The sequence below is a fragment of the Ochotona princeps genome, chromosome 1 (assembly GCF_030435755.1).
Source record: "Ochotona princeps isolate mOchPri1 chromosome 1, mOchPri1.hap1, whole genome shotgun sequence".
Taxonomy (NCBI): domain Eukaryota; kingdom Metazoa; phylum Chordata; class Mammalia; order Lagomorpha; family Ochotonidae; genus Ochotona; species Ochotona princeps.
This window is the reverse complement of record NC_080832.1, coordinates 11,096,431-11,123,514: the sequence shown is the minus strand read 5'-3', so window position 1 is coordinate 11,123,514 and position 27,084 is coordinate 11,096,431. Positions and strand designations below refer to the sequence as shown.

Here is a 27,084-nt window from a genome sequence, read left to right as displayed (position 1 = left end):
ACAGGATTACTGTTTTAAAGTCTCGTCCTGAAGGGAACGGCACTTTCCAGTAGCAGTTTTGGAAATGTGAGCATAAAAGGCCTGGTCATGGCCATCACTGCTTCAACGACCCAGGTTGCCTAAGCCCTCCAGGTGAGCCCCTCACGCAGAGAATGGTGAGCACGACTTCCAAGATCCCTGCACGAGCAAATCCAGTTAAAATCCCCCAAGTCTGTAATCTCATTTTGCAGATCCACACTAAAGGTTTGGCTCAGTGTCAGGATGCTTCGGGAATGCAGGTGGAATGCTCAGTCAACAGCAGGAAGCCTCCCCAGCAGTAACGTGCAGCTCAGACGCCAGAACTTACTTGACCTCGATTGTCATCCCAGATCTGCCATTAGTACGACACGAGTAGCAGTGGCACCCGGCCTCTGAAAAGCGTTAGGTGGGTCACGAGAGCAACGCAGGGCACACGGTAAGTGCCGCACGAGTGAAGCTATCATGGGTATTTTGTGCAGAACCTTATCAAGAACTGGCCACATTCTAGAAGGTCGTGTTACTAACATCATTTCCATTCCTGGTGTTGACCTGTTCACAGCGATTAACACACACAGAGCACGTGCCTTGCTTCATTTCTTCAGCATAGTCCCTCCAGAGCATTTAGCCATGAGGACAATCGCTTCCTTACAAAATATTTGTCTTTCCTTGTATTTCAGTTAGGGTACTACCCTGATGTGTCTGTTTAAAGACTAGTGTATCCCTTGATAATTTCATTTCAGAATGAAGTGGCTGATGCCACTTACCATACAGAATTTTCACTGAATGATTATAAAGTTATAAAATACATTGTATAAAATATATGCTATCAAAGAAAGGGGGGTGCCGAGTTGTGTCTGGTGGGGTTTTCAGAAGGGCATTGCCCTAAAGCATCCCATCAGGCCGTCAGCAAGTGTCTCCCGCCTCTTCAAGTGTTAACATCTGCCCGCCTGGGAACCTTGATATCATCAGGGCAAGAAGCTTCCATTCGCTGCTAAGATACCTGCATTAACCTACCGATGTGCTTCAATACAAGTTGACACGTGTTTCAGCAGCAATATATTGCTTAATGCAATTCAGGAGAAAACTCCCAAATTAAAACACGAATGGGGCTGCAGGGGCCAAATGCAATGGCCCCCAGGAAGCTTCGATGGCCCATCTTCAGGGTCCTGAAAATTCACCTCAGCAGCAGTCATTCCATTCACAAGTGGTGTTTTTTTGGTTTGTTTGTTTTTTGTTGTTGTTTGTTTGTTTTTTCTGCTGCAAATGAGTCACCTGGCCAGCCAAGTCCTTCCCAGTGAGTCCACACTCCAACCGCTTCCATCCCCGTCTGCCTAACACCCGAGAACCCTGCTTGTGCTGCCCAAATGTCCACTTCAGCCACCTCAGCCACACTCACCTGAGTGGCTGCTGGCTCCTGAAGCTCCCAGGGAGGTGTGGCAAAGCGGGAGTTTGACCAGCACTGGTCAGCCTCCCCTGGACTCAGTCTCAGGCGGTCCAGCTACGTGTGTAAAGGCAGCAGCGTGACAGGGCGCCTGGGGGCTCCTAGCTATCAGATTTGCTTAGGAACATACTTCAAAAATTTACCAAGTGCAATTTCACTTTAAACACACGTATTCAGCTCCTCCATTTCTAGTCCATAAAATCCCAGAATGCTTGGGAGGGTTTATTTTTTCACCACGTGCATGCTGGCAACAGCCATGAACATCACCTGCACATCTGCCAATACCATGAACACTCTTTCTCATCGGCTTCATAAATGACGCGAAACAATACGTTAGCTACATGTGACTAAGAGTAAGAAAAATATACAACTATATTTAAAAACTTAAATTAACAAGATAGTACACTTCTCCATTCTAACAAAATATCATACATTCAGTTTAAACATGAGTTAATATCCAGACACACTGTGTTCAAAATACCTGATGCTAGTTGAAAATGAGTGACCACTGAGACTCTCCAAGATGTTTCTAGCTAGGAATGTGTGCACCACCTTCAAGACCTGCACAGTTCTTTCCTGGAAGATGGCCATGGAACAGGTCAAAACTTAAACTGATGTGTTTCTCATCAATCTTCCTGCTTCGCTTTTCTGAATGATACTTTGGCAGTCAGCAAATCTTACAGTTTCTTTTCCCTTAAACAACAGACAATAACAGCAATACAAATGACCACACATTTCTTTGTGTATGGTCACAAGATGTGTATCTATGTGTGTCCATGTGTTTCCGTATTAACTGACTATACAAAGACTGGACTCCTTGCGCAGAGCTTACACTTCTGCTCTGAAGTCATCAGTCACTCCCCATGTGGTTAGAACAACCTCAAAGTTGCCGCGCTTACAGAAATGGAATACAGCTTCACAACATCGAACAATGCTTCCTTCACTGGCTCTTCAGGTAAAGTAGTTGGTCCACAATCGAACAGATCTATGTGACAACTGCTCCCAAGCTGAGGACCCACTCCGTGTAACCCCTCAAAACCCAAGAACGCTGACCCCATTCCTCCCATCGGCCACCCTTTTGGCCAAGATGCTGTGTCTACAGAGTGTCTCCATGTTCCAGCATCGGGGAAGCCGAAACAGCACAGTCTAGTCACATCCTTCCTTCACCTCCACAAGCCCACACCTAGGAGCCTCTGGACTGGCTACCATCCAAGTCCTTTACGTTTCTCAGAGGGGTAGTCAGCAAACCTCAGGAAGCAAGGAAGGCAGGCATCGTGCAAGGTCACCATGTAACACTGTGCATGAGATCCGCGAGGCTATACCAAAGAAGGCACTTGCAGCAGGAGACGGGAAGGCGTGAGGACGCACCCTCAGTGGGTAAGCAGTCTCAGGCGCGTAAGCCAGCTCACCAGCAGAGACCGCTCCGTGGAGGAGGACTTGGCTGCTGCGGCGCCGGCTTTCTTTTTGGTCCCCTCCTCCTGGAATGGGATGGTGGCGCTGCTGTGGAGATCGGAGTTGATGTAGCACCTGCTCCCTCGGATGTAGTCTGCGCCACGCACGAGATGTCGCTCTGTCCCAGGCCTGGAGAAGCGGTATGGGGGAGAGGCGCTTTCTTCAATGACGGGAGGAATCCGCTCGTTACTGAAATACCGGCAAAGAGCTTCTTCCCCTGTTTGCAGACAGAGCCCACAAGTGCATTAAAACAACAGTCCAGGGCGCTGCCCCAGCTTCTGAGGCTGCTCACTCGCAGGGGAGCAGCATGCCCTGCGCTCTCCCCGGGGGAACTCAGATGCACATGTTCTAGAAGTTCAGAAAGCAGACAAAGCCCACTGAACTCGGGCTACTGTCCTCGCTGGGAGGTGACACAGGGTAAGGAGGAAGCAGAGAGCCCACGCTGTCACCTGTCCTCTGCCATCCTGATACACGGTGTCTTCCCCTGGGGCCTTCCAAGGGGCTTTGAGGAAGGCAAAATGGGCACTGCACTGGTTGTCAGCTTATATGAAGGACAGGCACGACTCACCCACAGTGCGACAGGCTTAAAAATGTTAATGCCTGCCATGATGGGCGCTCCTCACCCAGAAGTATGATCCTGCCTTAAAGGCCAAATAGCCCTCAGGATGAAGATGTTGAAGAAACTGAGTAGAAATTCAAAATGCAGGGCACACAGGCATGTGGCATTCTTTAGGAATCCCATATCCCAAAGAGTACAAAGATCTGTGTCCCAGGATGCTGACAGAAGCACTTATAACCAGGAGGAAACAAAATCCAAAGCTGCTTCCGTGTCAGCACTCAGACTGAGCAAGCAGGTGGCGTGGCCACAAGAGGGAACATGGACGCGACTAATTAAAAACGGCGTGTTCTAGACAGCACTGCACGGGCCCTCCTGGATTTGTGAACAGCTAGGGGGTTCACAAAACATACAGCGACTGTTTCTAGGTTGCTGAAGCAGAATCTACATGCTATTTTCTCAGGATTTTTGGTTGTTCTTCAATGCACTTGTTCTGCTTTCGTTATCAGCATCATTTCCTTTAAAAAGTGCCTTCAAAGCCTCCTGTGTGAATATTGATATGAAATGTCCAAAATAGGCACAGTTTAGGCAAAAACATGCTTGAAAGACAGAGACTGATAAACAGTGCAGGACCTCATTGGGCGAGAAGCAGCACGGACAGCTCTGTGCACGCATCAGCATTCACCAACTGGCATACTTCAGAGGACCAACTTTATACCGGGTAAGTTATGGCCAGGAAGGTGGAGGTTTTGTTTTCTCTGACCTAGCCATGCATAGAGAGATATCTTTCATTCTAAGACAATCATGCAACAACAACAAAAATAGTAGACAGAACAAATATTCTTAAATTTCCGCATCACATACTCTCCAACCACCCATCTCCAAGTCTCAACATAAAAAGAAATCAAAGGCTAAATTCAGGCTCCTAAGAATGTGAAGATGTAAGCATTTCTGAGTCTCTTCAAACAAAGGACAGTCCTGCCACCTGCTGACTGCTACACAGATTTTCACATGCTCCGTAAGGTGAGCTTGAATTCTGGGGCTGGCCATTGATCTTGCCCCTTTACGACATTCCCACAGTCCAACAGGTACGGGTCCCATGTCACAAACTGTACCAAGTCCCCTTGGAAATTTAGTCCTCTAGAACTTTCACTTCCTGAAGCCTATTGTACCTTAATCTCTCCCTTATCTTGTGTCCTGCCAATGCTAATAATCAAATGCAATCTAATAAAAATATATTACATTTCCATGATTACAGGGAGAAGTAAACCCAAGTTTCTTTTCAAATGCTTATAGTTCTCTAGCATAAGAAGGACTGAAGAGAGAAAAAAAAAATCTATGTTCATCAGAAGTCAGATTCCAATGATAATCATTATAAGATCTGGGATGAGTTTAGTTAATAAGGAATTTATTTCTATTTGTTTAAAAAGTAGGCCAGTAGTCCTGGTGCAGTAACTTCGTGGTTAAATCCTCATCTGGCAACCACCAGGATCTCATATGGGCACCAGTTCATGTCTCAACTGCCCCACTTCCCATGCAGCTCCCTGGACGAGCAGTCGAGGACGGCCCAAAGTCGTGGGACCCTGCACCCACGTGGGATCCCTGGATGTCCTCTGTTAGCTTTAGGGAATGGATCCATGAGGACAGCCATCTTCCCCAACCCAATAAGCATTCAGGACTCTGAGTACCACAGCGGTCCTCAGCTCATGCTTCAGCAAGACAGTGAAGGCTCTGTGCAGACCGCAGCTGGTGAACACCACGTGCAGGCCTGCCATGGGTGGCGCCCTTAGGAACAGGGAGCTCTGACCGCCACAGCTCACACGAATTCTATAAATGACATCATCTTGCTGGGTCAGATTTTTCAGGCTGCTGGCCTTGTCTAGCCAGGTGGGGTGGGCAGGGGCATCCTGGGGAATGTGAGGAGCTGGTGGTACTGCTGGCAGCAGGCCTCAGGAGAAAGCTCATCTCATCCCATTGCTGGTTTCTCCATGTCTCCCGGATGTACCTGTATGCATGTGTCCTGCTCACCTACAACCTTTACAGAGCACACAGTGCTAACAGCAATTTGCACTCAATGAACAGGATTACGCAGTTGAACCATTCAAGGAATCAGCAGGGTCTCAGAGGTTGCCAGCAGGCTTGACTTCTGGAATGAAGGGTGCTCTCTCTAGTTAGTGTGTAACATTTATAAATTAAGTTGCCACAAGGCCTACATCTCCCCAATTGTACTTTTCAGTTGAAAAAACGTACCTTTCCTCCCATGACTTCGAGGTCTAGCAAAAGGATCCACAATCCCCATCCAGTTGGCATCTGCTGGCATGGACAAGGGTCGGGGCTTGCCTTGAAGGGACGAGAAGAAAGTGACATCATTGCTTAATCTGGGGACTTTAAAGACTTCATTCCTTAAGCTTAGACTCCGCAGTACCACACCACAAGGAAAGCATTTTCAAACACTGTAATTCCATTGCGTGCTACCCTCAGGTCTGTAAGTCTACAGAGCAAAGCAACTGGAAGGGAAACCCAGTACGGAAAGTTAAAATTGTCAAATGATCTCACACAACTGGACGCGGATGACAAGCAGATCAGTGACTCAACGGGCTTTGCTTTCTCGAGGCCTGGTGCTTAGAATTTCATTGAGGTTTATATTTTCCTCGGGTTACCCTCAAAGTCTGCCAAATCCATCCAACAATTCCAAACAAGGAAGGGGGTGGGAAAGAGGAGCAAAAGCAAATGGCAGAACCAAACAAGCACTTGGAGACTCACCATAGGATGGTGTTTTCTCTCTCATTTTTGTGGGCAGAAGATTGCTTTCCACAGAATATCCAGGCAACTGGTCAGAGTCCGCAATGGTAAATCTTCGCCTTCGGCTCTCCTGATCCAAGAAGGAATTGGGGGACTCCGAGCCTTTGGGGGCGGGCAATGGCTGCTTACTCTTGTTGAATCCTCCATAAACAAAGCCCCCACTCTCCTCCCTGGAAGATAATGTGCAATCATTTGTTTGCTTACAAATATTCTCTCCTACCGAAGACTTAGTCACGCTGTCTCTGACACACACTGGAGGGGAAGGAATGACTCTTTCCAAGTCTAGTAGTTCACCGAATACATACACATCCTTATATGAAATAAGAGCAAATGCCATGACTATGAAATTACAGCAATGCAATGCTGTTCCACATATGCCAAGCTGGTACAAACACACCTCAGAAAAGCTGATTTCCCCGAGCTTTTGTCCTGCAGATGAATCTTGTATTGTCTACATGCATTATGAGTTACAGTGTAAGCCACAAACCACTCTCTTCATGCCAACGAGTGGCACCTTCAGGAAGAGTCAGCAAGGGAGATCCCTAAGGTACGATGGAGTGCTTAGACGTGAGAATCATGTACAAAAAGTACAAAGGGGCCTTTACAGTAACCAAGGAACGATGAATTATTTCTAAACTAAATACAGAAGCCAACAATAGCTGGAACACCAACTGCACCCTAATACTACCTAAATGTCAATTTACAATAAAACTTTGCTTTCAGTGGTGTGCAAGTTATTAGCTAACTTAATTCTTTCCCATTTAGCAAATTCTATTGGATGACTAGTACCAAACCCACTAAGCAAAACACAGTCAGCTAAGCCCAAAGGTAATGCAATGATCAACCTTGCCTGGGCATGGGTTCCCAGTGAGCCAGCTGCCCGGGTATCCCTCCTGCCTATCCGCTCTCACCTTTGAACTTGGCATATAATTCCCCCAGTGGTAAAGCTACTTAGTTCTCTATAGCGCATTTGCATTTTTTCACTCCTCACCAAACAGCACTCAGGATCGGAGTCTGTGCATGTGTGACTTAGTGACTCTGTGCCTGTCTTCTCCAAGTAGCTTCCTTCTTCCCTCATGGTGGACATTTCTCTTTCTTTCCATTACCCTGTGACCTAGTGAGGCCAAGTCCAGGCCATCCGGGGTCAGAGCAACGATCCCTCTACAACTGTTGACAGAGCAGTCCCCGTGTTGGATGTCAGCAAACTGCTCCCTAAGTGCCAAAGTAACAATGACCTAAGTTTTGCACATCCTTAGGAGCCCGTGGCCACAAGACTGGCCTGTGGAAACAGCCAAGAGGTCTGGTCACCAATCAGCATGCCTCTGATCACCTGAAGTAACTTTTCTGCATGCTGTCATTAGCCGTGGGTAAACCAAGACCAAGGAGAGAAGAAAACAATAGCAAATCTTTTTGGGGATGGCTTCTAACAAAAACAGAAGACAAAGTCCCATATAAAGTAACGTGTTACCATCACCAGTTCAGCTCAGACTTTGACTTGGGAAACAGCAGAGCTTAAAGCTGTATTTTCCAAAGAACAGCTGTGGGTCGGGACTGACTCTGTCCTGTGTCAGGTGCTTATGCAGGCCTTGTGCTCAGCACAAACACATACTGAGTAAATGAGCCCCATTCTCTGGCTTAGCAGTGGCACACAACTACAGAAGTTGCTCTCAGTAAGCCTAGGCTCAGGTAAACCCTTCCAGTGTGATTACCCTCATTACACCACATAACACTGAAGATACCCAATTAAAAAAAAAAAGAAGAAAGCAACTCCACAGCTTTGCTTTCCATGGGTGGGATGCTGGGTCAGAGGGAGGCCACGTGTCATGTGTTCCTTTGGGACCCTGCTTCCTGTGGAGGGTATAGTCAACAGAAGCAAGCAACTCATGCACGTGTCAAGTCCAACCCTACACCCAAAGGGTTTTTTTGTTTTGCTTTGCTTTGCTTTTTTCTAAAGCCCCAAGAAGCACCCATCTGTGTGCAACATCAAGCTGTAACATTCTGTCTTCCACCTCAATGCTGGATTTATGCTGGGGTTAACAGAACGTTAGCTCCAGTAACTGCCAACAAGCATGCCCCTTCCAAGGTCCCAGGAAAAGATGCTTTCTTAAATTGTTCACAAGTGAGACACTTTCATGTTCTCCCCCTCAAGGGCCTTCTCCCTAATGCCCCAAGCTGTAGGCCTCAAGTCCAGTGAAGCCCTGATCCATTCCCACATTGGCCCAGCACTAAGACGGAGCTACCGTGCCTTCTCCCACTTGTTTCAAGGGTCTGCTGCTTCCTCTCTCAAGATCCAGTGGTCTTCACTCCCACTCATGAATAACCACACACAGAGGAGGTATGTGCACCCTAAGAGGGCAGGTGGATGCAGACCTACCGGGGTGAGTAGGGCATGGCTGGCGGTGGGGGGATATATAGGTCCAGGATGGCTGGCTTCTCCTTTTTCAGCGAGGTATCCATCGTGCTCTCGGGAGACTGTGTTGTCGTGGGCGGGGGTGAGGTCTGAAACAGGTGCCAGATCCAAAATGAGAAGAGGTCCACCCTGGAAAGGTTTGTTGGTGCACTTATGCCCGCCCACCACTAGCCTCTGTGTAGGCTGTGCCCAGAACATGATTGTGACTCAGCTGCCTTGCTCTGGAAGACACTCAGCCATTGCTGGAGAGGGCAGTGCCAGAGCGTGACTATAAAAGACAGAGCTGTGAAGGGCAGAGGCCGACGGGCAAGCATTCCAGCTCTGAGCAAAGGCCTGAAACATCCAACCCTCACCTGCTTCCTCTTTCACAGATCATGACTCTCACATCAAGTCTCGATGAGCAGTAAATGATTTATTCAGCAAAAACTCACCAGCAGCATCACCGCTCCATGGGTGTGAGGGCCAGCACCGAAGCGAGTGGGCATTCTGGCTGCCTCCCCTCCTTCATTCTGCTCTCCTCTCACCTGAAGCACACACCCTGGGCACTGGATATCCATGTAGGATATCCTGTTTGGGGTTCCCAGCTCCTGGCTACAGTCTAACCTAGCTCCAGTCAATGCAGCTATTTTTGGGAGTGAACCAGCAATAAGAGGACAATAAGGAGCATGGTATTTGAAGATAAATCAAACAGTAGCAACCAATTTGTCTTCTATTATCAACACAGACTGGCACTTGTAGCTAATGCCTAACCTGTGGTATGACCTCATTCTCCACTACGTGGATTGTTGCCGTCACACTAACTCTGCCTTGGTAACATGCTGCTGAGGACTCAACCCCATGTGGTTGCTCAGCAAACCACATACAGGAGCTAAGCGAGTATTGGAAAGGAGACAGGAAGACAAGTATTGACTTTTCTGCAATGCCAATGCCACAGCTTGAACAAAATTTGGTCTTGAATTCATGCAAATATTTAAACCTCAAGGCCATAAGCTAGAGTGGAAACTTAACCCAGTGATGGTGTTCGGAAGGTGGGACCAGGGGAAGTACTGTGGTCAAGGGTGTGCCCTCATGAGGAGCTTCCTGGAAAGCACTGGTCAGGAAGGATGAGTTGATCCCAGCCCTGGCTGCTTTGCACTCATCACAGGATCCTGCCCCTCCACGGTGACCTTCATCAGTTGCCAAAGCAGTAGGGCTGCCCAATTTTGGATTTGAATTTCTGAAACCATGACCTAAAGAAATTCTTTCTTCAACAGGTATTTCAGGTCATGACAACTAGTTCGCAACTATAGCTGGAAGCACCTGTTCTACACAGCCAATATGGCAGCACTGGCCAGGTGTGAATATTCAGCACCTGGAAGGTGACTAGTGAGACTGAAGGACTGAACTTTGAATTTATTTAAAGAGCTATGCATGGCTAAGAGCTACCATACATTACTATTGATTTGGCACTTTATAATCTCATAAATATACGAAAATGAAGGAGTATATCTTTTCAGACCACAGGACAGTCATATACAAACTCCTGAAACCAATCACCTTCAAATCTTCATCCTTTGATTTAGAGACAGACCCACCCAGCATGGCTGACCACTGCGGCAGCAAGATCAAGGGCCCGGGCGACAAGTGGTACCTGCACGAGGGGCGGCTTCCACCGCAGGTTCTTCAGAGGAGCAGGGGTGAAGTTGAAAGAACCCGAAGGCCGCTTCTTCAGCAGTAACACCACGCCAGTGGGATTTTCTCTCAACTTTCTGACCAGATTTTTAAGCTGCCACCCCACCTTCAAAGCACAAAAATGAGAAATGAAGACAAGTTCATACACATGCAAACATCAAACCGAATTTCTAAGACATCACAATTGTGAACCAAGTGGTAGACAAAAACAGGCAGATGCAAACGCTGCTTAGAGTAGTGGCAAAATTGGAGCTTTCTCTATGTCTCTCCATAAATCTGGTCTGCCTCTCCAATAAAAACACATAAATCTTAAAAAAAAAAAAAAGTTGTAAAGGAGTCCCAGTAAACCAGGCTGCGTTTTTGCCACAGGAATTCCAGTCGCCACTTGGGATACCCGCATCGGAGTGTCCGGTTTGGGTCCTACCGCCTTCACTTCCAACTCTGTCTTCTGTTAATATGTATCCTGGAGGCAGCAGGCCATGGCTCAAGTGCCAAGGTCCCCACCATCTTTGTGAGACACCCAGACTGAGACCCAAGCTCGTGGCTTCAGCCTGGCCCATTCTGGGCTAACAGAAGCATTTAGGAAGTGAATCCATAAATGAAAGAGCCCGATGTTTGCTTCTCTTTCTGTGTCCCTCTGCACTTCCAACACAATGAAAATAAGCAAACATTTCAATGCGGCAGATCAACTCACCACAGTTTGCCGATTAACTTGAATGACTTCGTCACCAGCATGAATCTTCTGAGACCTGTCAGCGGGAGACTGCAGAAACAAAGAAATCCATCTCAAGTTCTTTTAAACTCTCTATTTCTTCATTCACTCTTCTGTAGACAACGGAAACAGAATTTTCTCTATAAAAATGCAACAATGTATTCTGGTCCCTCCACTGCACATGGAACCTGACATCCAAAGGCTGTTATCCATCTACTCAGTTCCTGTTATAACCCACAACCTGTCAGTCAGAGGGGTCAGCTTCACCTAACCTGCCAAAGATAGTCTTTAAAGGTGAGCTGATAAAAATCACTGCTTCACTGAAAAAACACCTTACACAGATCCTGATCATAACTCATAAAGGATGACCAAGATTTCAACATGCAAACACCATTTTTATAAATGTGTGGTTCTATTTTCTTATGAAAACTAAATCTTAGTAATATCCAGTCTTGCTTTTTATGTAATCACAATATAATTTAAAATAGAAAGCTGATGCCAATAGATATTTTATTGCTTTAAGGAAATTTACATTTTTTTCATGCTTGGATTCAGTTCAAACTGGGTGATCTTCCAAGATTGAAACAAAGTCCAGACACCACCTTCCTACAAAAAATAATACTTTGCTATTAATTGGTAATAAGGACAAAAAATATAAAGGGGTATCATGTGTACATCAAATATTTGGGCCATGGTATTTCTGTCCACATAAACAACCTGGAATTCTGTTTTCTTAAGAAGCCTACTATCAGCTTGGGTGTTTGACTTAGCAAATAAGGTGCTGGTTGAGACAGCAACACAAACATGATCCCAAGGCCAGCGGGCCTGGGCTCAGCACTCGCTCCTGTCCTGACCCCTGCTGCCTGCAGACCTGGGAGGCAGGTCTGCAGACCATGGAGGCTCACGGAACTGGGTTTCTGGCATGTGGTACTGAATTTCCAACTCAAAGTTTTGGCCCCAGCCAGAGGACAAGTGTGCTTGCTCTGTGTGTGTGTGTGTGACATAAATTTAATGAATTTTAAAAAGTGTTATTTAAGTGTCTCATATGACCAAGAGAAAAGGAAAGGATAAAGCTTTCATTTCAAATTCGAACCAAACCTTATCTAGGCCAGATTATTTAATTTTGCACTTTATATAACTGGCTGAGCCTCCAAATAATTTACAATTAATCACATCTTTAAACATGGGAGGAGGTGCAACTAGGCAGCTCAAGCCATGCTTACTGATATTCTCAATCCCTGCTCTACGAGGCCCGACCAGGGATCAGCCAGCAGCTCTGAGCCGGCGAAGAGGGTCTGACACACCTAGACCCAGCAAAGGCCACAGGGAACTGCGAGGGTTATCTTTAAGAGCGTTTAACCAACTACAATTGGCAACACCAGCAAGCTATCACAGGCAGATGGCCTGTCTCGACTGCCCCTCTCCTGAGTCACTTTAAATAGGAATACATTTATCAATGCTTCTTTTTGCCCCGGGTATCTGATGCTTAACTTGAAGACTTAGTTTGCTAAGTCTGCTCCTCATCAATAAAGAAGGGTTATGACTCCTGAGCAAAGGGCTCACTTAAGGTAAGCTCTGCTGCCAAAACATCACCCTGAAGCCACAAAGTCCCTGTTTATAGACATAAACTTTTTTTTGAAAGGCAGAGTAACAGAGTGACAGAGAGAGGTTGTCCATCTACTGGCTCACTCCACAAATGACTGCAAGAGCTGTGCTGGGGCAAGGAGCTTCTTCCTAATTTCCCATGCAGGTGCAGCAGCCCAAGCACTTGGGTCATCCACTGCTGTTTCTTAGGTGCATTACCAAGGAGCTGAACTGAAAACGGAGTCACTGGGATGGGCACCCACATGGGATGCTGGCACCACAGATAGTGGCTTAACCCACTGGGTCACAGTGCCAGCACTGATGTGCGATCTCAGTAAATAAACAGCAATGTCCTGAATTGACTTCCCTTCCCAAGGATCCTGATGCATTCACTTCTCAGATGTCCTGTCCATTGATTAAGAGTTGTGCTTGGCAGAACACTGGTAAAGAGAGAGCCAGGTAGCAACATACTCCTGGGAACAGTACCTCCTGCCCATCTTCACCTCGAGTTGGGCAACTGCTAACATGATGCAGAAGGGTCATGACCTGGAGAACAATGTGCTCATTCTTCAGAGGTTATCTAATTCCCACATGGTCTGCAGCGTGGCGGATAGAAGTACCGATGCCCTGTGACAGACTCTAGTCACGATCTGGAACACCACCCCGAGAGAATCACAGAATCACGAGACACGAAGACTATGACCCGGGGACAAACCTGACCTCGCAGGTAACCATCAAAGAAATGGACTGGGGGCCTGAACACGGCCTGCTGATTCACTTGGGAATGCCATCTGTAGTTTCTACCCTGCCACTGCCACTGCCAGTCACCATCCCAGGCTTCCATGAGAATATTCTAACTCTGAATTAGTTTCTTGAAGGGATGGCCAGAAAGCTGACTCAGAGCTGGCATTTTCTCCTTCATTCAAGCATAAAACTTCCAACATGATATGAAAAATACCCAGGTGAGGCCTTGCGGAGTGGGCTCTTCCCCCTTCCCCAGCCTCACCTACCAGGTGCACAGTGTCTAACACATCCCAGGTACTCAGCAAACGCAGCCTCAGGACCAAAGCAGTGAGTGGCACTCAGCACTAGATCGTCCAACGGGATACAGTATGTTTTCTTTTCTACCTTCAGGACATTAGTTTTATTTGGTGATTTAAGAGACAGAAAGACAGAAATAGACCGACAGATGAGTTTCCACCTGACAACTTACTCCCTAAAGTCCCCAGTGGCTCCCAGTTAGGCCAAAGCCAAAACTGGGAGCAGAGCACAGTACTCAACCCAGATCTCCCATGTGGGTAACAGGAACCCAACCCTTAGAGTCACCACCACTGCTTCTTTATAAAGTGGGAACTACCTCTCTTGTAAGCCATCTTGCATATAATCCTCTAGAGGGGCTCTAGGATAGGGTGACGATGCTCGCAGAACTAGAAGCGATACCAAAGATATATCATTAATGACATCTGACGCTCAAATTGCTTAACCTCTCATGTTATCCCTTTAAAAATGAAAAGACATCTACCATCCATCTGAGCCCAAAAACATACTGACTGGTGGTCGGCAAACATGTTCTCACCAAGGCTGAGCAGGAGCTTAGCAAGTCTTCACAGGGACAAAAGGCAAGCCACATAAGGTGCTACACGACTTATTTTTCTTTAGCTCCATCCCCAGCATAAACGCACAGCTTCCTGGGCCTGGTGTGGGAGCCTAGTGACTAAAATCCTCACCTCACATGCATTGGGATTTCACATGGGCACCGGTTCTAATCCCAGCTGCTCCACTTCCCATCCAGCTCCCTGCTTGTGGCCTGGAAAGCAGCAGAAGACAGCCTAAAGGCATTGGGACCCTGCACCCATGTGGGAGACCTGGAAGAAACTCCTGGCTCCTGGCTTTGGATCAGCTTAGTTCTGGCTACTGCTCCCACTTAGGGATAGAACCAGCAGATGGAAGATCTTCCTCTCTGCCTCCCCTTCTCTCTGTAAATCTGACTTTCCAAAAAGAATAATTAAATCGTTGAAGAAAACACAGCTTCCCATGCTGTTGTTACTGCCTACCAGGTAACACCATATAAAGATTACAGTGATTCTCTGTGCTTTCTCACTGCAGCACAAAAGGGAATGCTTAAAGACACTACCATCTTCTACTCATTAATTTGTCAGAAACACACAATTTATTTATAATTCCTTGGCTGCCTGAAGCAATGTCATTTTCTTACTATAAAAAAATGTGCTTATAACACTCATCAAAGATCATGCCATTTCCTTTTATCTGAGCAGCTGAAGCTCAAATATAGACATGTGTTTCCAACAGTTTAGAAAAGTAGCTAGCCAGATATCTCTGCTTTGAAGAATTTTATTCCCTCCTCCCTTAGCTTATTAAATAGTGGATTAATCAAAACACAGACCCAGAGAAACCACTCATTTTTAGCTTCATATTCAATGGCATTCAAATGTAGGCTATTAAAAAAAACATTCCAGCAGATCTACATTTTACAAATTTGTCTAGCTTAATATTTTCTCATTTTATTTTCTTTATTTTCCCCTCTATTTTATTTTTAATTTTATGGTGTAATTCCATAGGCTCTGGGATTTCTCCTTCCTTGAAGTCCCTCTCCCAAACAGATTTCCCCCATATTATTACAATAGTATAGTCCTTCATAAGCAGCCATAAGTCCATCATTCTGTTATTTAAGTGTGTCCTGACACTGTTGGTACAGACAATGTCCAGCATCCTATTGTCATGATAGGTCCAACAGTCTCATTGGGAGTCCATCTTTGATTTGGAAGCAGCAATACACACTGTACCATATCTTCACATCTAGACATGACAATCTCTATTACACAGTGACTCTATATTCCCTTACAAGAGAAGCCATAAAACAAAATCAACAACAGGAATAAAGTTTAAAATATTATAGCACCTTGGAGCTAAGTAACATGCTAAAGAATAACCAATATGCCATTGAAGAAAAAGAAAACTTTTTTCTTTTGCTTCTTAAAGAAAATGATGCTACTGTGTGATCTATGAGCCAATAAAGAACTTAATAAGAGAAAAGAAACTATTTTGAAGAAATGAAAATAAAAACAAAAATATCAAAACACAGGGTTGCAGCAAAATCAGTATTGAAAGGGTTATTGATCTTACAATCTGCATTGAGGTTGCCTTATATCAGAGAAAACATATTTGTCATTTTGGGATTGACTTATTTCAGTGAACATAATGGTCTCTAATTGGGACCAAAATTTGGTTGCAAAAGGCATAATTTCATTCTTTTTAATGGCTGAGTAAAATTCCATGGAGTAGATGTACCACAGTTTTTTTAACCACTTCTCTATTTTTTTTTGAGATGTATTTATTATTTTTATTGGAAAGTCAGATTTACAGAGAAAAGGTGAGACAGAGAGAAAGTCTTCCTTCTGTTAGTTCACTTCCCAAGCAGCCACAATGGCCAGAGCTGAGCTGATCCAAAGCCAGGAGCCAGGAGCTTCTTCCAGATCTCCCACATGGGTGCAGGGTCCCAAGGCCTTTGGGCTGTCTTCTACTGCTTTCCCAGGCCACAAGCAGGGAGCTGGATGGGAAGTGGAGCAGCCAGGACATGAAGTGGTACCCACATGGGATCCATCCTAGTGCACTCAAGGTGAGGATTTTAGTCACTAGGTTTTCGTGCCAGGCCCCATATAGCTTAATTTTTATAAAAATGCTTGAGGGACAGAGAATAATCCTACATGTAGCAGAATTATCTGAGGAAAGCAAATAGCATGCAGAAGTTTTTACAGTAGAAACAGACCTCACTTTTCTATTCAAAGGATTAGAAGAGAAGAAGGAAAACTAAATTTTAAATCATGCCGAATATAATGAAATACAATTCTGTAAAAAGAATCTGCCATCCACAAATGCTAAAATAGCTCCTTTGGAGACACATAAAACTCCCAATAAATAAACCAAAAAAGTTATACTTTACACATCTGGCCACCAATCCCAGTTCTTGGAAGATTCTCAACAACAAAGACGGCCTTGATTTTGTGTTTACAACTTAACCCTTCTGTGGTCAAAAGGAAAAACTAGTTCATTATGGAAGCTATACACAGGGCTAGGTGTGTGAAAACGAGCAATAAAGGAGAACTTAAATAATAAACTGACAACAGCTGGTGATAAGCAGTGCTTTATCAACAAAAATCAACAGAGACAGGCTCCCCCAGTACTCTGAGTGCAGGTAGCAGCAAGCTCCATTTAAGCAAGCAGAGATCCTGCACCCTGGTGGCTGAGACACACAACAGCTTTTGCCTTTAACAGACACATACTTACATTTTCTGTGGTTCCAGTAATCACGTGCAGTCCATCGTAGGTCGACTTTATGTACATGCCCTATAGAGTGAAACACAAATAAGTCAACTTGTATTTCAACAGGTATTTCAACAGTTCGAGAGAGAACTGCTGGGGAGGCTGGAACTTGAAAAATAGTAAAAACATGCCTGCAAATCACCAGGCATTCCAAAGTTCCTAAAACATGGTGAGATAGGATGCAAAGGGCAGTGAAGAACAACTAAACGCCAGAGAAAGGAATCCAACAGGATAGCCCCTTGGTTCTATCATCTGTGTAGATGGCATACAGAATTCTGCCACAATTCTGATGATGAAGGTTGTTTTCTCCAACCTGCTAAACGAACCAGGCATTTCAAACAAAGGCTGTTCTTTCTTAACCATCTCTTTGTCCAGGGACATAATCCATCCAGTTAAATTTGGCATCAGTAGCCATTGGAGGATGATGTATTGAAGTCATTAATAAGCAGACTGTTCACGTGACATCACCCCATTGCGGAGGAGTAACAGACACCCATCCAGGGAGGTGAACAGCAGGCCTAGCAGGCAAGCCCAGAGGAGAATGTTGTATCATTGAGGAAATGCTTGTGCAAGCAAATAGACCACAAACAAAACCCGTTTACTAAACTGTTACAAGGCAGAGTGCGAAGTACACAAGGCTGACATGAGAGTCCTCCTCAGAAAGCCCACTGACCCTGAACCTGCCCTGCCCAGCCGCCTACACCACTCTCTATTGAGGATCTTACCAACTAGCTACACAGGCCCTCAAGGCTTTCCACCTGATCCACTGACTATCAGCTTCTGGGGCCCTGCTTCCCAGCCCATGGCTCGTGTACTATCTGAAACAGCAAGTAGATTTCTGTCCACTCGGGGGCCTAGACCTATTTCCACACTGGACTCCAGAAAGTCCAGTTTAAACTGTTTAAGTCTGTTTAAACTGTTACAGTCCACCATTGACTGAAGTCAAGCATCAGTATGCATACTTGTAGACACACAAAACATGGGCGAATGAACACCGAGCTGATTCTTGCTTACCCATGTAAGAGCAGAGGCTGCCTTCACGCCTCCTCACGGCCACCCAACGCTACAGCCAGGATTTTCTTTCCAATTTGTTCAGAAGTTCCCCCAGTCTAACCAGACCTCCACAGTAGATGTTGAGAACCCAGAGACCATGGCTCCTTTGTGTAAATGTTTATTTCCTCACATCACTAAGTCCCAAATAGAGCTGTTAAATCAAGGTCCTTGAGACATGAGCGCACAGCTTTTAAACTGTATTAAGTTTCATGCTTTGCAAATAGTACAGTTGAAGGCAGCAAAATTTTAAAGTACTTGATGGAAAGTCTCGCTTTAACCTTATCCTCTCAGAATTACAGTGACAGTAAGAAGGAATTTTCTTTAGTAAATGATGATGCCCACTTACTTGAAAATAAAACTAGTATTATTAGACTTCTTACCAGGCCCTCCCCAGGTTTAATGTTTGGTAAGTGAACTTCCTCCAGGCACGCACACTGGCTCATAAGAGGATCCCTGGTAGAACGGATTGTTTTGTCACAGATGCCATTTAAAACCTTGACCTAGAATTGGAGAGGCAAATAGTGAGACAAGTTCAATCATTAACAAGTTTTATCTCAAGTAGCTTTTTAAAGAAATGCACTTCACCTCTAAGCTTCTGCTCTGATTGGCAATGATTCTTGATAATTCTGCCCCATGAACACACGGCATTTGAACTCTGTTTGCAATCATGGGAACGTGCTGCTATGTCAGGTTTGTTTAAAAAGGGCAGCCTTTACACTAACTCCTCGATGACCAGGAAGAGAATGGGCCAGAAAGAAATCCACTTCACCCCCAACCCATACGGGAAAATTATCCACCACCAGAGCCTAGTGTGACTCACTGCAGGATGATTATGGTGAGCACCAAATAGCAACAAGACAAAAAAAAAAAAAAAAAAAAAACTTTTGCCCTCCATCAATTTTTAATGGATTTTGGTTTGTAGAATAGTTTTACTTCTAAGGAAAAAAAAAAAAAGGAATGAAAAGTTCATTGAATACCCAGTTCCCCTACAATTAACATCATGCATTAGTAGGATACATTTGCTACAACTGATCAACTATTATTAATTCTATTGATAGAATTATTATTAAGTGAAGTTTACCATTAATATTAAGCTTTGCCCTTTGTGGTGGGCACTATAGTTCTGACAACAGCCCAATGCCACATGTCCATCATTACAGTATCCTACAGAATTGAACTCTACATAACCTCTGATCTGACCTAGTTACCACCTCCCCTCTTGGGCCACGGGCCCTCAGCAGGCATTGATACTCTCACGGGCTCCATGGTTTCTCCACACTGTCAAAACGTTTGGAATTACACAGCATATCACCTTTCCGGTGTGATTAACAGCATGCGTTTAAGTATTGTCCACATCTTTTCACAACCTGATAACTCACTTTTTTGTACTACAGTATGAATGTGCCACAGTTGGTTTCTCCACTCATCTATGGAGAGGCAGAGGGTTGCTTCCAGTTTACAGTAACTATAAAGCCACAAATTTCTCTGCAGATTTTTTGAGGACCTAATTTCTCAACTTTTTTGGACAAATACCTCAGAGTGCCACTACTAGCTGGAATAGTGAGAAAGCCTGTACAACCCTGTATTTCCTTTATAAGGGATCCAAGTTCCCAAAGCTCTACACTTCCGTGAGCATTTGGTGTTGCCAGTTCCTTGGATTCCAGCCACTCTACTAAGTGTGTAGTTGTATTATCTCCTTTGTTGTCTTAATTTGCAACTTCCTAATTGCAAATGCTGCTGAACATCTTTTCCTACACTTATTTGGCAGCTGCACATCTTCTGCGGGGTAGTGTTGGTTCAGATCTTTTGTTCACTTGTTAACTGGGTTGTTTGTATTCTTAACTACTGAGTTTGTATATTTTGAACACGAATCCTTCATCTGACAGGCGTTTTGAAAATATTTTCTCCTGGTCTGTGGCTTGCCTTTACATTCTACTAACAGCACAGTTCACCCAGTGGAGTTTTTAATTTTGATGAAGTTCGCATAATCACAAATCATAGCTTTTGGTTTTCAATCTAAAGCTTAGACATTAAAACCAAAGTCACCTGGATTTTTTCCCTGTTATTTCCGACAAGCTTTACCGTTTTGCATTTTACATTGCAGGTTTATTATCTTCCTAGTGACTGCTCACTCCCACCAAATGCCACACAGTGACAGGGTAAAACTCTCGCAGACAACATGAGGATTCCTATTAAATGGTGTCTGATTCCTTCAATCGGGGGCGTGTAACCTTCCCAAATTAAACAGCCAAAGGAAGCAACAGATTCTCAAGAGTGATTTTTCTTTCAAATGGAGAGAATCTACAAAGTGACACTTGTTACAGTCCCCAAATTTGTTTAGTGTTCCTATTTATGGACTATATATTTATAGCAATTTCATTGCTAAACTCCTTAACATCAGGAGGCGGAAGGCCTTATCAAAAGAACACAGACTGGCTTGTGTCGTAAGCAGGAAGTGGTGATGAATGGCAGCAAAGTGCCCTTTTGGCAGCCAGGGGACATCCACCTCCACTGAGGGTTTTTGCCAAGATGTTTTATTTCTTAGCCAATTGGACCTAAAGCAAACTGCGTATACCTCTTTTACCTACATTATCTGGCTGGCAAGCAACTGATGCACAATTGTACCTTGACAAAATGTTTAGCAGGGGGAGAAAAAAAGCAAACTCCAGTCCCCAACACCATTCATTGAAGCAAGAGTTTTCATATTGGTCCATAACTCTCCCTCTTCCTTTTCTACCTAAACTCAATAGCCTGACACCCCAGAAGGCAATATTTCAAGGTCTATTCCAAAGGAAATAGCCACTCTACATTTACTTTAGTTAATGTGATTCCCATTAAGCTTCAAGAGGAACTTTACAGTAACTTCCAGAAGAAATGCTTACCACATTTAAAACTTTATCCTCCATTTCTGCTACAAGGCAATCCTAAAGAAGGGAAAGAAAAAAGGACAACTAAGTGTAAAACCTAAAAGCTGTGAAAATGATGGCTTGACTTCTAGATGCTTCCTTGGGACTCACAAGGCCCCCAACTAATACCCGCACCCCAATCCCTGCGTCTAGGCAGCAGGGAGAGAGCAGGGTGAGGACGGCCTGATGCCTGTCTTGTCCTAAGACCCTGCTCACTCCCCTGATGCAACGAGCTCACCAACCAAGGCATCAATTTGACCAATTACTTCATTTGAAAGCCTATAAACCAAGAACAAAGTCCACCCACGATGCACAGGTCTCGAGCATAGCTGGTTCAACTCCGAATCTGAAAACCCTGACCATGGCCCCCAAAGTGACCTTAGGATCAGCCAGCAATGGTCAGCTCTGGGCCTGCCCATGAGAACAGCTTTCAAATAAGGGTTTGAGTAAACTCAGCCACAAAAGTTTATTTTAAACACCACTGAGATTAAATCAGATATTTTAGTCCCGGATAGATGAAAAGGCTTAACAAAACATTCATTAACACACTGCCAGAAAAGCGGTCTTGAGGTATGCTGCTGATGACATTAAAAAAGGGCTGGAATGCAAGGCATTATTTACTCAGCTTAAGAACAAAAGACGTGGAACACTGTATGAGCAGGGCTGGTTGATTACAGGACTCCCCATTGTCCCAGGGAAAAGCCACCAAGGTGAAAATGCCAATGCGAAACTTTCACAGTTGACCTTCCAGAACTGTCTATAGCAAAGGATTTCAACATACATAACAGGGCACATGCTGAAGAAAAGCTAGATGAACTGCATTCTCTGCTGCTTACCTAGCGGCATTCAGTATAATCCTTAGTTGGGACAACCCCAAACTGGGCCAAGCTTCAGGAAAATGCTGCCTACTTTATGCATGTGAAAAACATTAATCAATTTAGTTCGAAGTGCCAGGCAAAGATTTTCTTTTAAATCAAACTGTCATCATACAGCTATTATTGGCATGGGGATGGCGATTAATTTCTACCACATGTGATTTAATAATCACACTTTCACTGTCTTCTTTGAAATAGTTTTAATTTTCTCAATCCAGTAAAAATGTGCCCAACTGTAATAGTTGCTTTACTCCTTCCCAAAACAATACTGACTTCCAGGAAAAGAAGACACTTTAAAAAAGAAATTCAGAAATGTATTTTTACATGTGTGAGTGTGACAGAAATCCAAGTTATAGGAGCAACTTCTGCAAAGTATGAATAATTACATCTCAAAGACGCTTTTCTGCCTTCTACTTGTGTGTGACAATGACCTATCGCCTGCTACCATGGCTCGTCCCTTGTTACTACTATCCACTAGTTACTAAATAAGTAGAGGCTTTAGGAACACCGACTGATGTAGCCTTGTGCTAGAAACATCACTGATCATCTCCGTGATACTTCCTTACAAATCCCAAAATGACTTCAGCGAGGCAGTGGCAGAAGTGCCTGCAGAGCGCCAGGGCCCAAGAGTGTCCCGTTCCAGGTGTGGCCACACAGTTCCTAAAACCTGCTCTTCTTCGATGGGCACAAGAAGCCACCATGAAGACGGTTTCCTGCTACGGGATTCAGCTCTCCCGCCTCCCTCATGGTTCAACTCCAAGGCCACGTGTGAAAGGGCTTGTTCCTTACCTTCCCCACCAACCGTGAATGTGGGGAAAGTTCCCACACCCATTTCCACTAAGAGGAAGCAGCTGCGGGCGTGACTTCACACTGCTTGGCATGAAGACAAGAGAAGAGAAAGAGGAGCTGGACCCACGTGAGCCCTCATGAGTCAGACAGGACAGGAGGCCCTGCTGCTGGTCCTCAGTCACCCGACCAGCAGGAACAGCCTGGCCTCATGGGCAGAGACCGAGCCTGGGACCTTGCACCTGACCCCTGCATCTCAATCCCCTTCCTACAGACTTAACACCTTGGGTATTGCGGGTAACGTGGCTGTGCCTCTGAGAATGATGGGCACTCGGGAACAGTCATTTCCTCATGTTTCCATCTCTCCATTCAGCTCCCTGGGGGGCTCAAACACCACGGATCCCCCTGTTTCGTCCCACACTGCAACTCAGTGCTGCTACTGCCATCTCTGCTTGGCTACTCCAATTTTCACATCCTCACAACAGAACAGATTGAACACATCATTCACTTTCCCTTCCCTCCTTGATTTCCTTCATCAGGAATTAGCCTGAAAACCAGATAGGAAGATGGATCCCTGTGCTTGGTGTAGGACCACCCGGCTGATGCATTCTCATAAGAAGAGTATGGTTTCCAAATGTGTGCTGGGGGTTGGGGAAGCAGTGCTCTTTCTCCTCCTGATTTATACATTACAACAGAAAGGAGGAACGCAGAGATGCAGAGAATTTGGCAAGAAAGGAGAAAATGTGGCAATACGCAGGAGAGAGCAGCAAAGGAAATGAGCAAAGTCTCCTCACAGACAGACACAGAGAATAAAGGCTGGAGAAAGATGCCAGGCTTCTGCACTGGGAAGAAAATCATCAACAGCCTTCACTCGTCACTTCCCACAGGTCCCCATTATAAGGAATGAGGGACAAAAGAGAGGTCTCTTCCCCAGGAGACAAAGAACCTTGCCAAGAGGCCAGAAGCCAGGGGGAAGGGCCCTGGCACCCTGAGCTCTTCCTCACCTGAAGTACAGGCCATGACACTCCCATGTACACACATATACTGTCAACCTTAATCCTTAAACCGCTAACACTGGGGGCAGCATTCTAGTGCAATGAGCTAAACTGCCACTGTAATACCACTATTCCGTCTCTGCCAGTTCAAGTCCCAGCTGCTCCACTTCCAATCCGGCTCCCTGGTAATGCTCCTGGGAAGGCAAGGGGCCCCTGATAGAGTCCAAAACCCCCTGGTTTCAGTCTGGGAAGTCAGTGAAGATGGCCCAAGCATCTGAGCCCCCACACACACCTTGCAGACCTGAATGAAGCTCTTAGCTTTACCGGGGGGTCCAGCCTTAGGCCGCTGTGGACACTTGGGGAGTCAACCAGCAGATGGAAAAATCAATCTCTCTATCTCTCTCTCTCTTTCTCCAAATAAACTAAAAAGAGAAACTTCTGGCTTCAGCTTAGCCCAGTCCTGGCTGTCGTGGCCAGGTAAGGATCAACCAGAAGACTGAAGGGATCTGTCTGTCGGTCAATCTGCCCATCAATCAATCTTTCTATCTCTTTCTCTCTCTGCCTATCAAATAAACAAACCTTAAAAAAAAAAAAAAACTCTACCTTGGAAATCCAAAAAGTAACAGTAACATATTCGGTTCCTCTCTCCAATATATTAATTTTGGTTTCAGAAAACTCGACAAGATTTTTAAATTTCCTACCCTAGTCTAACACTTCCTTAAATAGACATTAATACAATCTATGTCTTATTTCCCAACCAGCACTAACCAGACCCAACCCTGCTTAGCTCACAACAATCTTCTGAGGTAGGAATTATTTTAGTATATATTACCCATCTATATCTTATTTGCATGCATAAATATGGTTATATGTAAGAACTCTCTAAGTAAAGAACATTTATTCTCTTTTTTCCAGGATGAAGGGTTCAGTTCCTACAATCCTCCTACCTTTTACTGTACTATAGTAATATTAATTTTCTTTCCAATTTTTGTTTTGTACAGAAATGTGTAGGCATAGATATATTACAAATACAGACTCATACACAGGTCTATTTTAATTGCTTTTGGTGACCCTGTCTCAATCTGCATCTTTCTTCTTACATAACAGCAAGTTTAGAAGCCATTGTGGAAACTCTGCATTGGTATTCTCCATTTACAGATAAGACACTTGCAGCCATAAATCTACGGGGCCTGTTCCAGTGCTAGTTCACGGTACAGGTGGGATTGGAACCTATGGTTGTCCCTTTGGAGAGAACACTCTTGCCCCCTAAACTCCCTCCATGTGCACCACAAACAAACAAACAAAATTCATACACACCATTTCCGTTTCTTGCATCCCTTGAGTCTGGGCTAAATTTCTCCCCATAATGAGAAGTTCTCATCAACTTGTTTGTCACAAGCAGGTTCTCGTTCATTTCAGTGCACATTTTAATATCATCATTCACCCTGTGCCAGGCACTGTCAGGCCCCTGGCAGGTTTTGTGTACCATCAGCTCCTACTAATCAACACAGCTAGGACCATGGGAGAAGCACCAAGCAGAGAATGACAATGGGGGACTTGCTCAAGTGCCATGGTCTCACTGACGCTGCGCTCACAGACTCAACCGCGCCTCAGCCAGTTCCTTCCCCAGGCAGGGATGCCATTCCCAGTCATTCCACGTCCCCTCCCCCCTCAGGACTTCTGTAATTACACACTCGTGTGTGTGTGTGTGTATGTGTGTTCACTATCTCCCTAGATGAACGCTATCTCTATCACTTTCAAATAAATAAATCTTTTAAAAAGTCTACTGTTTGCTAAGTACAATGTGTTTAACTCAAACTTTCACTGAATTGACTCCAAGTAAACTTGGTTAAAAATCAAAATAAGGCTATTGCAGTTGGAGGGAAGATAACAAATATTCTTGGTAGATGCCAGGATGTAGTCTTCCACCCCAAGTGCCAAGCCTCCTCCCTCCACAGCCTGACATACCACAGTGGGTACCAAGCTCCTTTTGACAACATTATCTTACACTCTCAGGCGCTCCTCCCTAGGGTCATGACCCTCGACATGCACCTGGCCTGCCGGGGACTGGCCCTCCAGTACCACAGCACCTGCACTCTCCATGGTGCAGAGACAAATGGCACCAAGCCCTTCAGTGCTGCCTGTCTGTTACTGCACAGTCAGGCTGCGGGGATGGATTTTCTGCATTTTCTTTTTTTTTTTTTAATTATTTATTATTTAACTTCATTAATTACATTGTATTATGTGACACAGTTACATAGATACTTGGGTTCTCCCCCTCCCCTCCCCATACCCTCCCACCTGCATTTTCATGTCATATCAGCAGTGGAAACAAACACAGAATCCTCGGCTCTTAGAACCAAGTGAGACATGAAAGAAAATGAAGCAGCAGCTACAGAAAAGTACAAAAAGTTACACCAGAATTGCTATTTCAAAAAGCTGAGTGCTCGAACATGTTAGAGGATGTACAAGCCCATGAGTGCGAGCATCTCCAAACACACAGTCATCTTCGGTTCAAAGGTCACAGGTCAGTTTTCAGGGAAACCAGTTATGGGAGGCACCCAACTGAGAGGGTCTGTCACGTCTCCCCAGCTGTGACAGGCACAAAGCAGGCTGGGGGTGGGGAGCAGTGCTGGTATACCTCATGGAAGCCCTCTGAAGGGGAGACAGGAAACGGAAATAAAGAAACGCAAGGGCCAACGCAGGGATGGGGTTCACTGACCTTCTGGACTGTAGTGGTCAGGTCCAGGCAAAGCTGGATGATTCTGTTCTTCGTGACTGAGAAGTCGGTGATGCCCGTAAACGGAGCCCTAGGGAAGAAGGACAAGTCCCTTTAAAGAAAACCAGCGTGGCAGGAATACCCCAGAATCCTGTTCTGTGGTTAACCAGCACAGCCACCCAAGGCTGCGACATCACCCGTGAAACACGAGTGTGCATAAGACAGGAAAAAACTCCAAAAAACAAATTTTAAAGAAAAGGGCAGGGGGAGGAGCCTCGGTATATAATGAACAAGAATGCATTCTACACCCAAAATAGAAGGTTTTTGAATTCACTTGCCATAAAGAGATAATAAGGTGATGTATATTCTAGAGACAAAGTTGATCATCACTCAGCAGATACACACATCACCACTCTGAACCTCCTAAATGTACACAAATACTATGTGTTCATCAAAACATAAACTACAAAGTCACAAGCCATGACAATTCACATCACATTAAAAGCCAACAGCCTCCACTCCCCCTAGAAGATCGCTGATACTAACCCCAGCAGAACACGATTCGATTCGTAGCGGAAGCTCCACTCTGCTCTGAGAAGACTCCGCTCCAGCCATCCCCTTCAAGTCCCTTCAAGGAATCCTGAAATCTCCCATTGACTCTGCTAAGTTCCCACGAAAGCAACACACCAGGAAGGATGGGGAGCTTCCCCGAGACAAAACAGCAGGCTTCCGTGCGCCATGGCCCTCCCTCCCTGCCACTCAC

The 27,084-nt window shown here is 45.1% G+C and overlaps 1 protein-coding gene across 3 annotated transcripts in view; it reads right to left on the bottom strand.

Moving 5' to 3' along the window:
- Nucleotides 1-2,293: 2,293 nt before the first annotated feature.
- CNKSR3 (CNKSR family member 3) overlaps nucleotides 2,294-27,084 on the bottom strand; it is an 85,248-nt gene continuing 60,457 nt past the window's right edge. For all 3 annotated transcript variants that reach the window (XM_004595443.4, XM_058663153.1, XM_058663216.1), the window contains 10 exons: nucleotides 26,325-26,412; nucleotides 20,923-20,964; nucleotides 18,421-18,540; nucleotides 16,952-17,011; nucleotides 11,045-11,113; nucleotides 10,310-10,456; nucleotides 8,644-8,768; nucleotides 6,231-6,439; nucleotides 5,718-5,807; nucleotides 2,294-3,128 (listed from right to left, as the gene is read on the bottom strand). In XM_004595443.4, coding sequence (XP_004595500.2) covers nucleotides 2,830-3,128; nucleotides 5,718-5,807; nucleotides 6,231-6,439; nucleotides 8,644-8,768; nucleotides 10,310-10,456; nucleotides 11,045-11,113; nucleotides 16,952-17,011; nucleotides 18,421-18,540; nucleotides 20,923-20,964; nucleotides 26,325-26,412 — 1,249 coding nt within the window. In that variant the 3' untranslated portion in view covers nucleotides 2,294-2,829. The remainder of the gene's footprint in view (nucleotides 3,129-5,717; nucleotides 5,808-6,230; nucleotides 6,440-8,643; nucleotides 8,769-10,309; nucleotides 10,457-11,044; nucleotides 11,114-16,951; nucleotides 17,012-18,420; nucleotides 18,541-20,922; nucleotides 20,965-26,324; nucleotides 26,413-27,084) is intronic.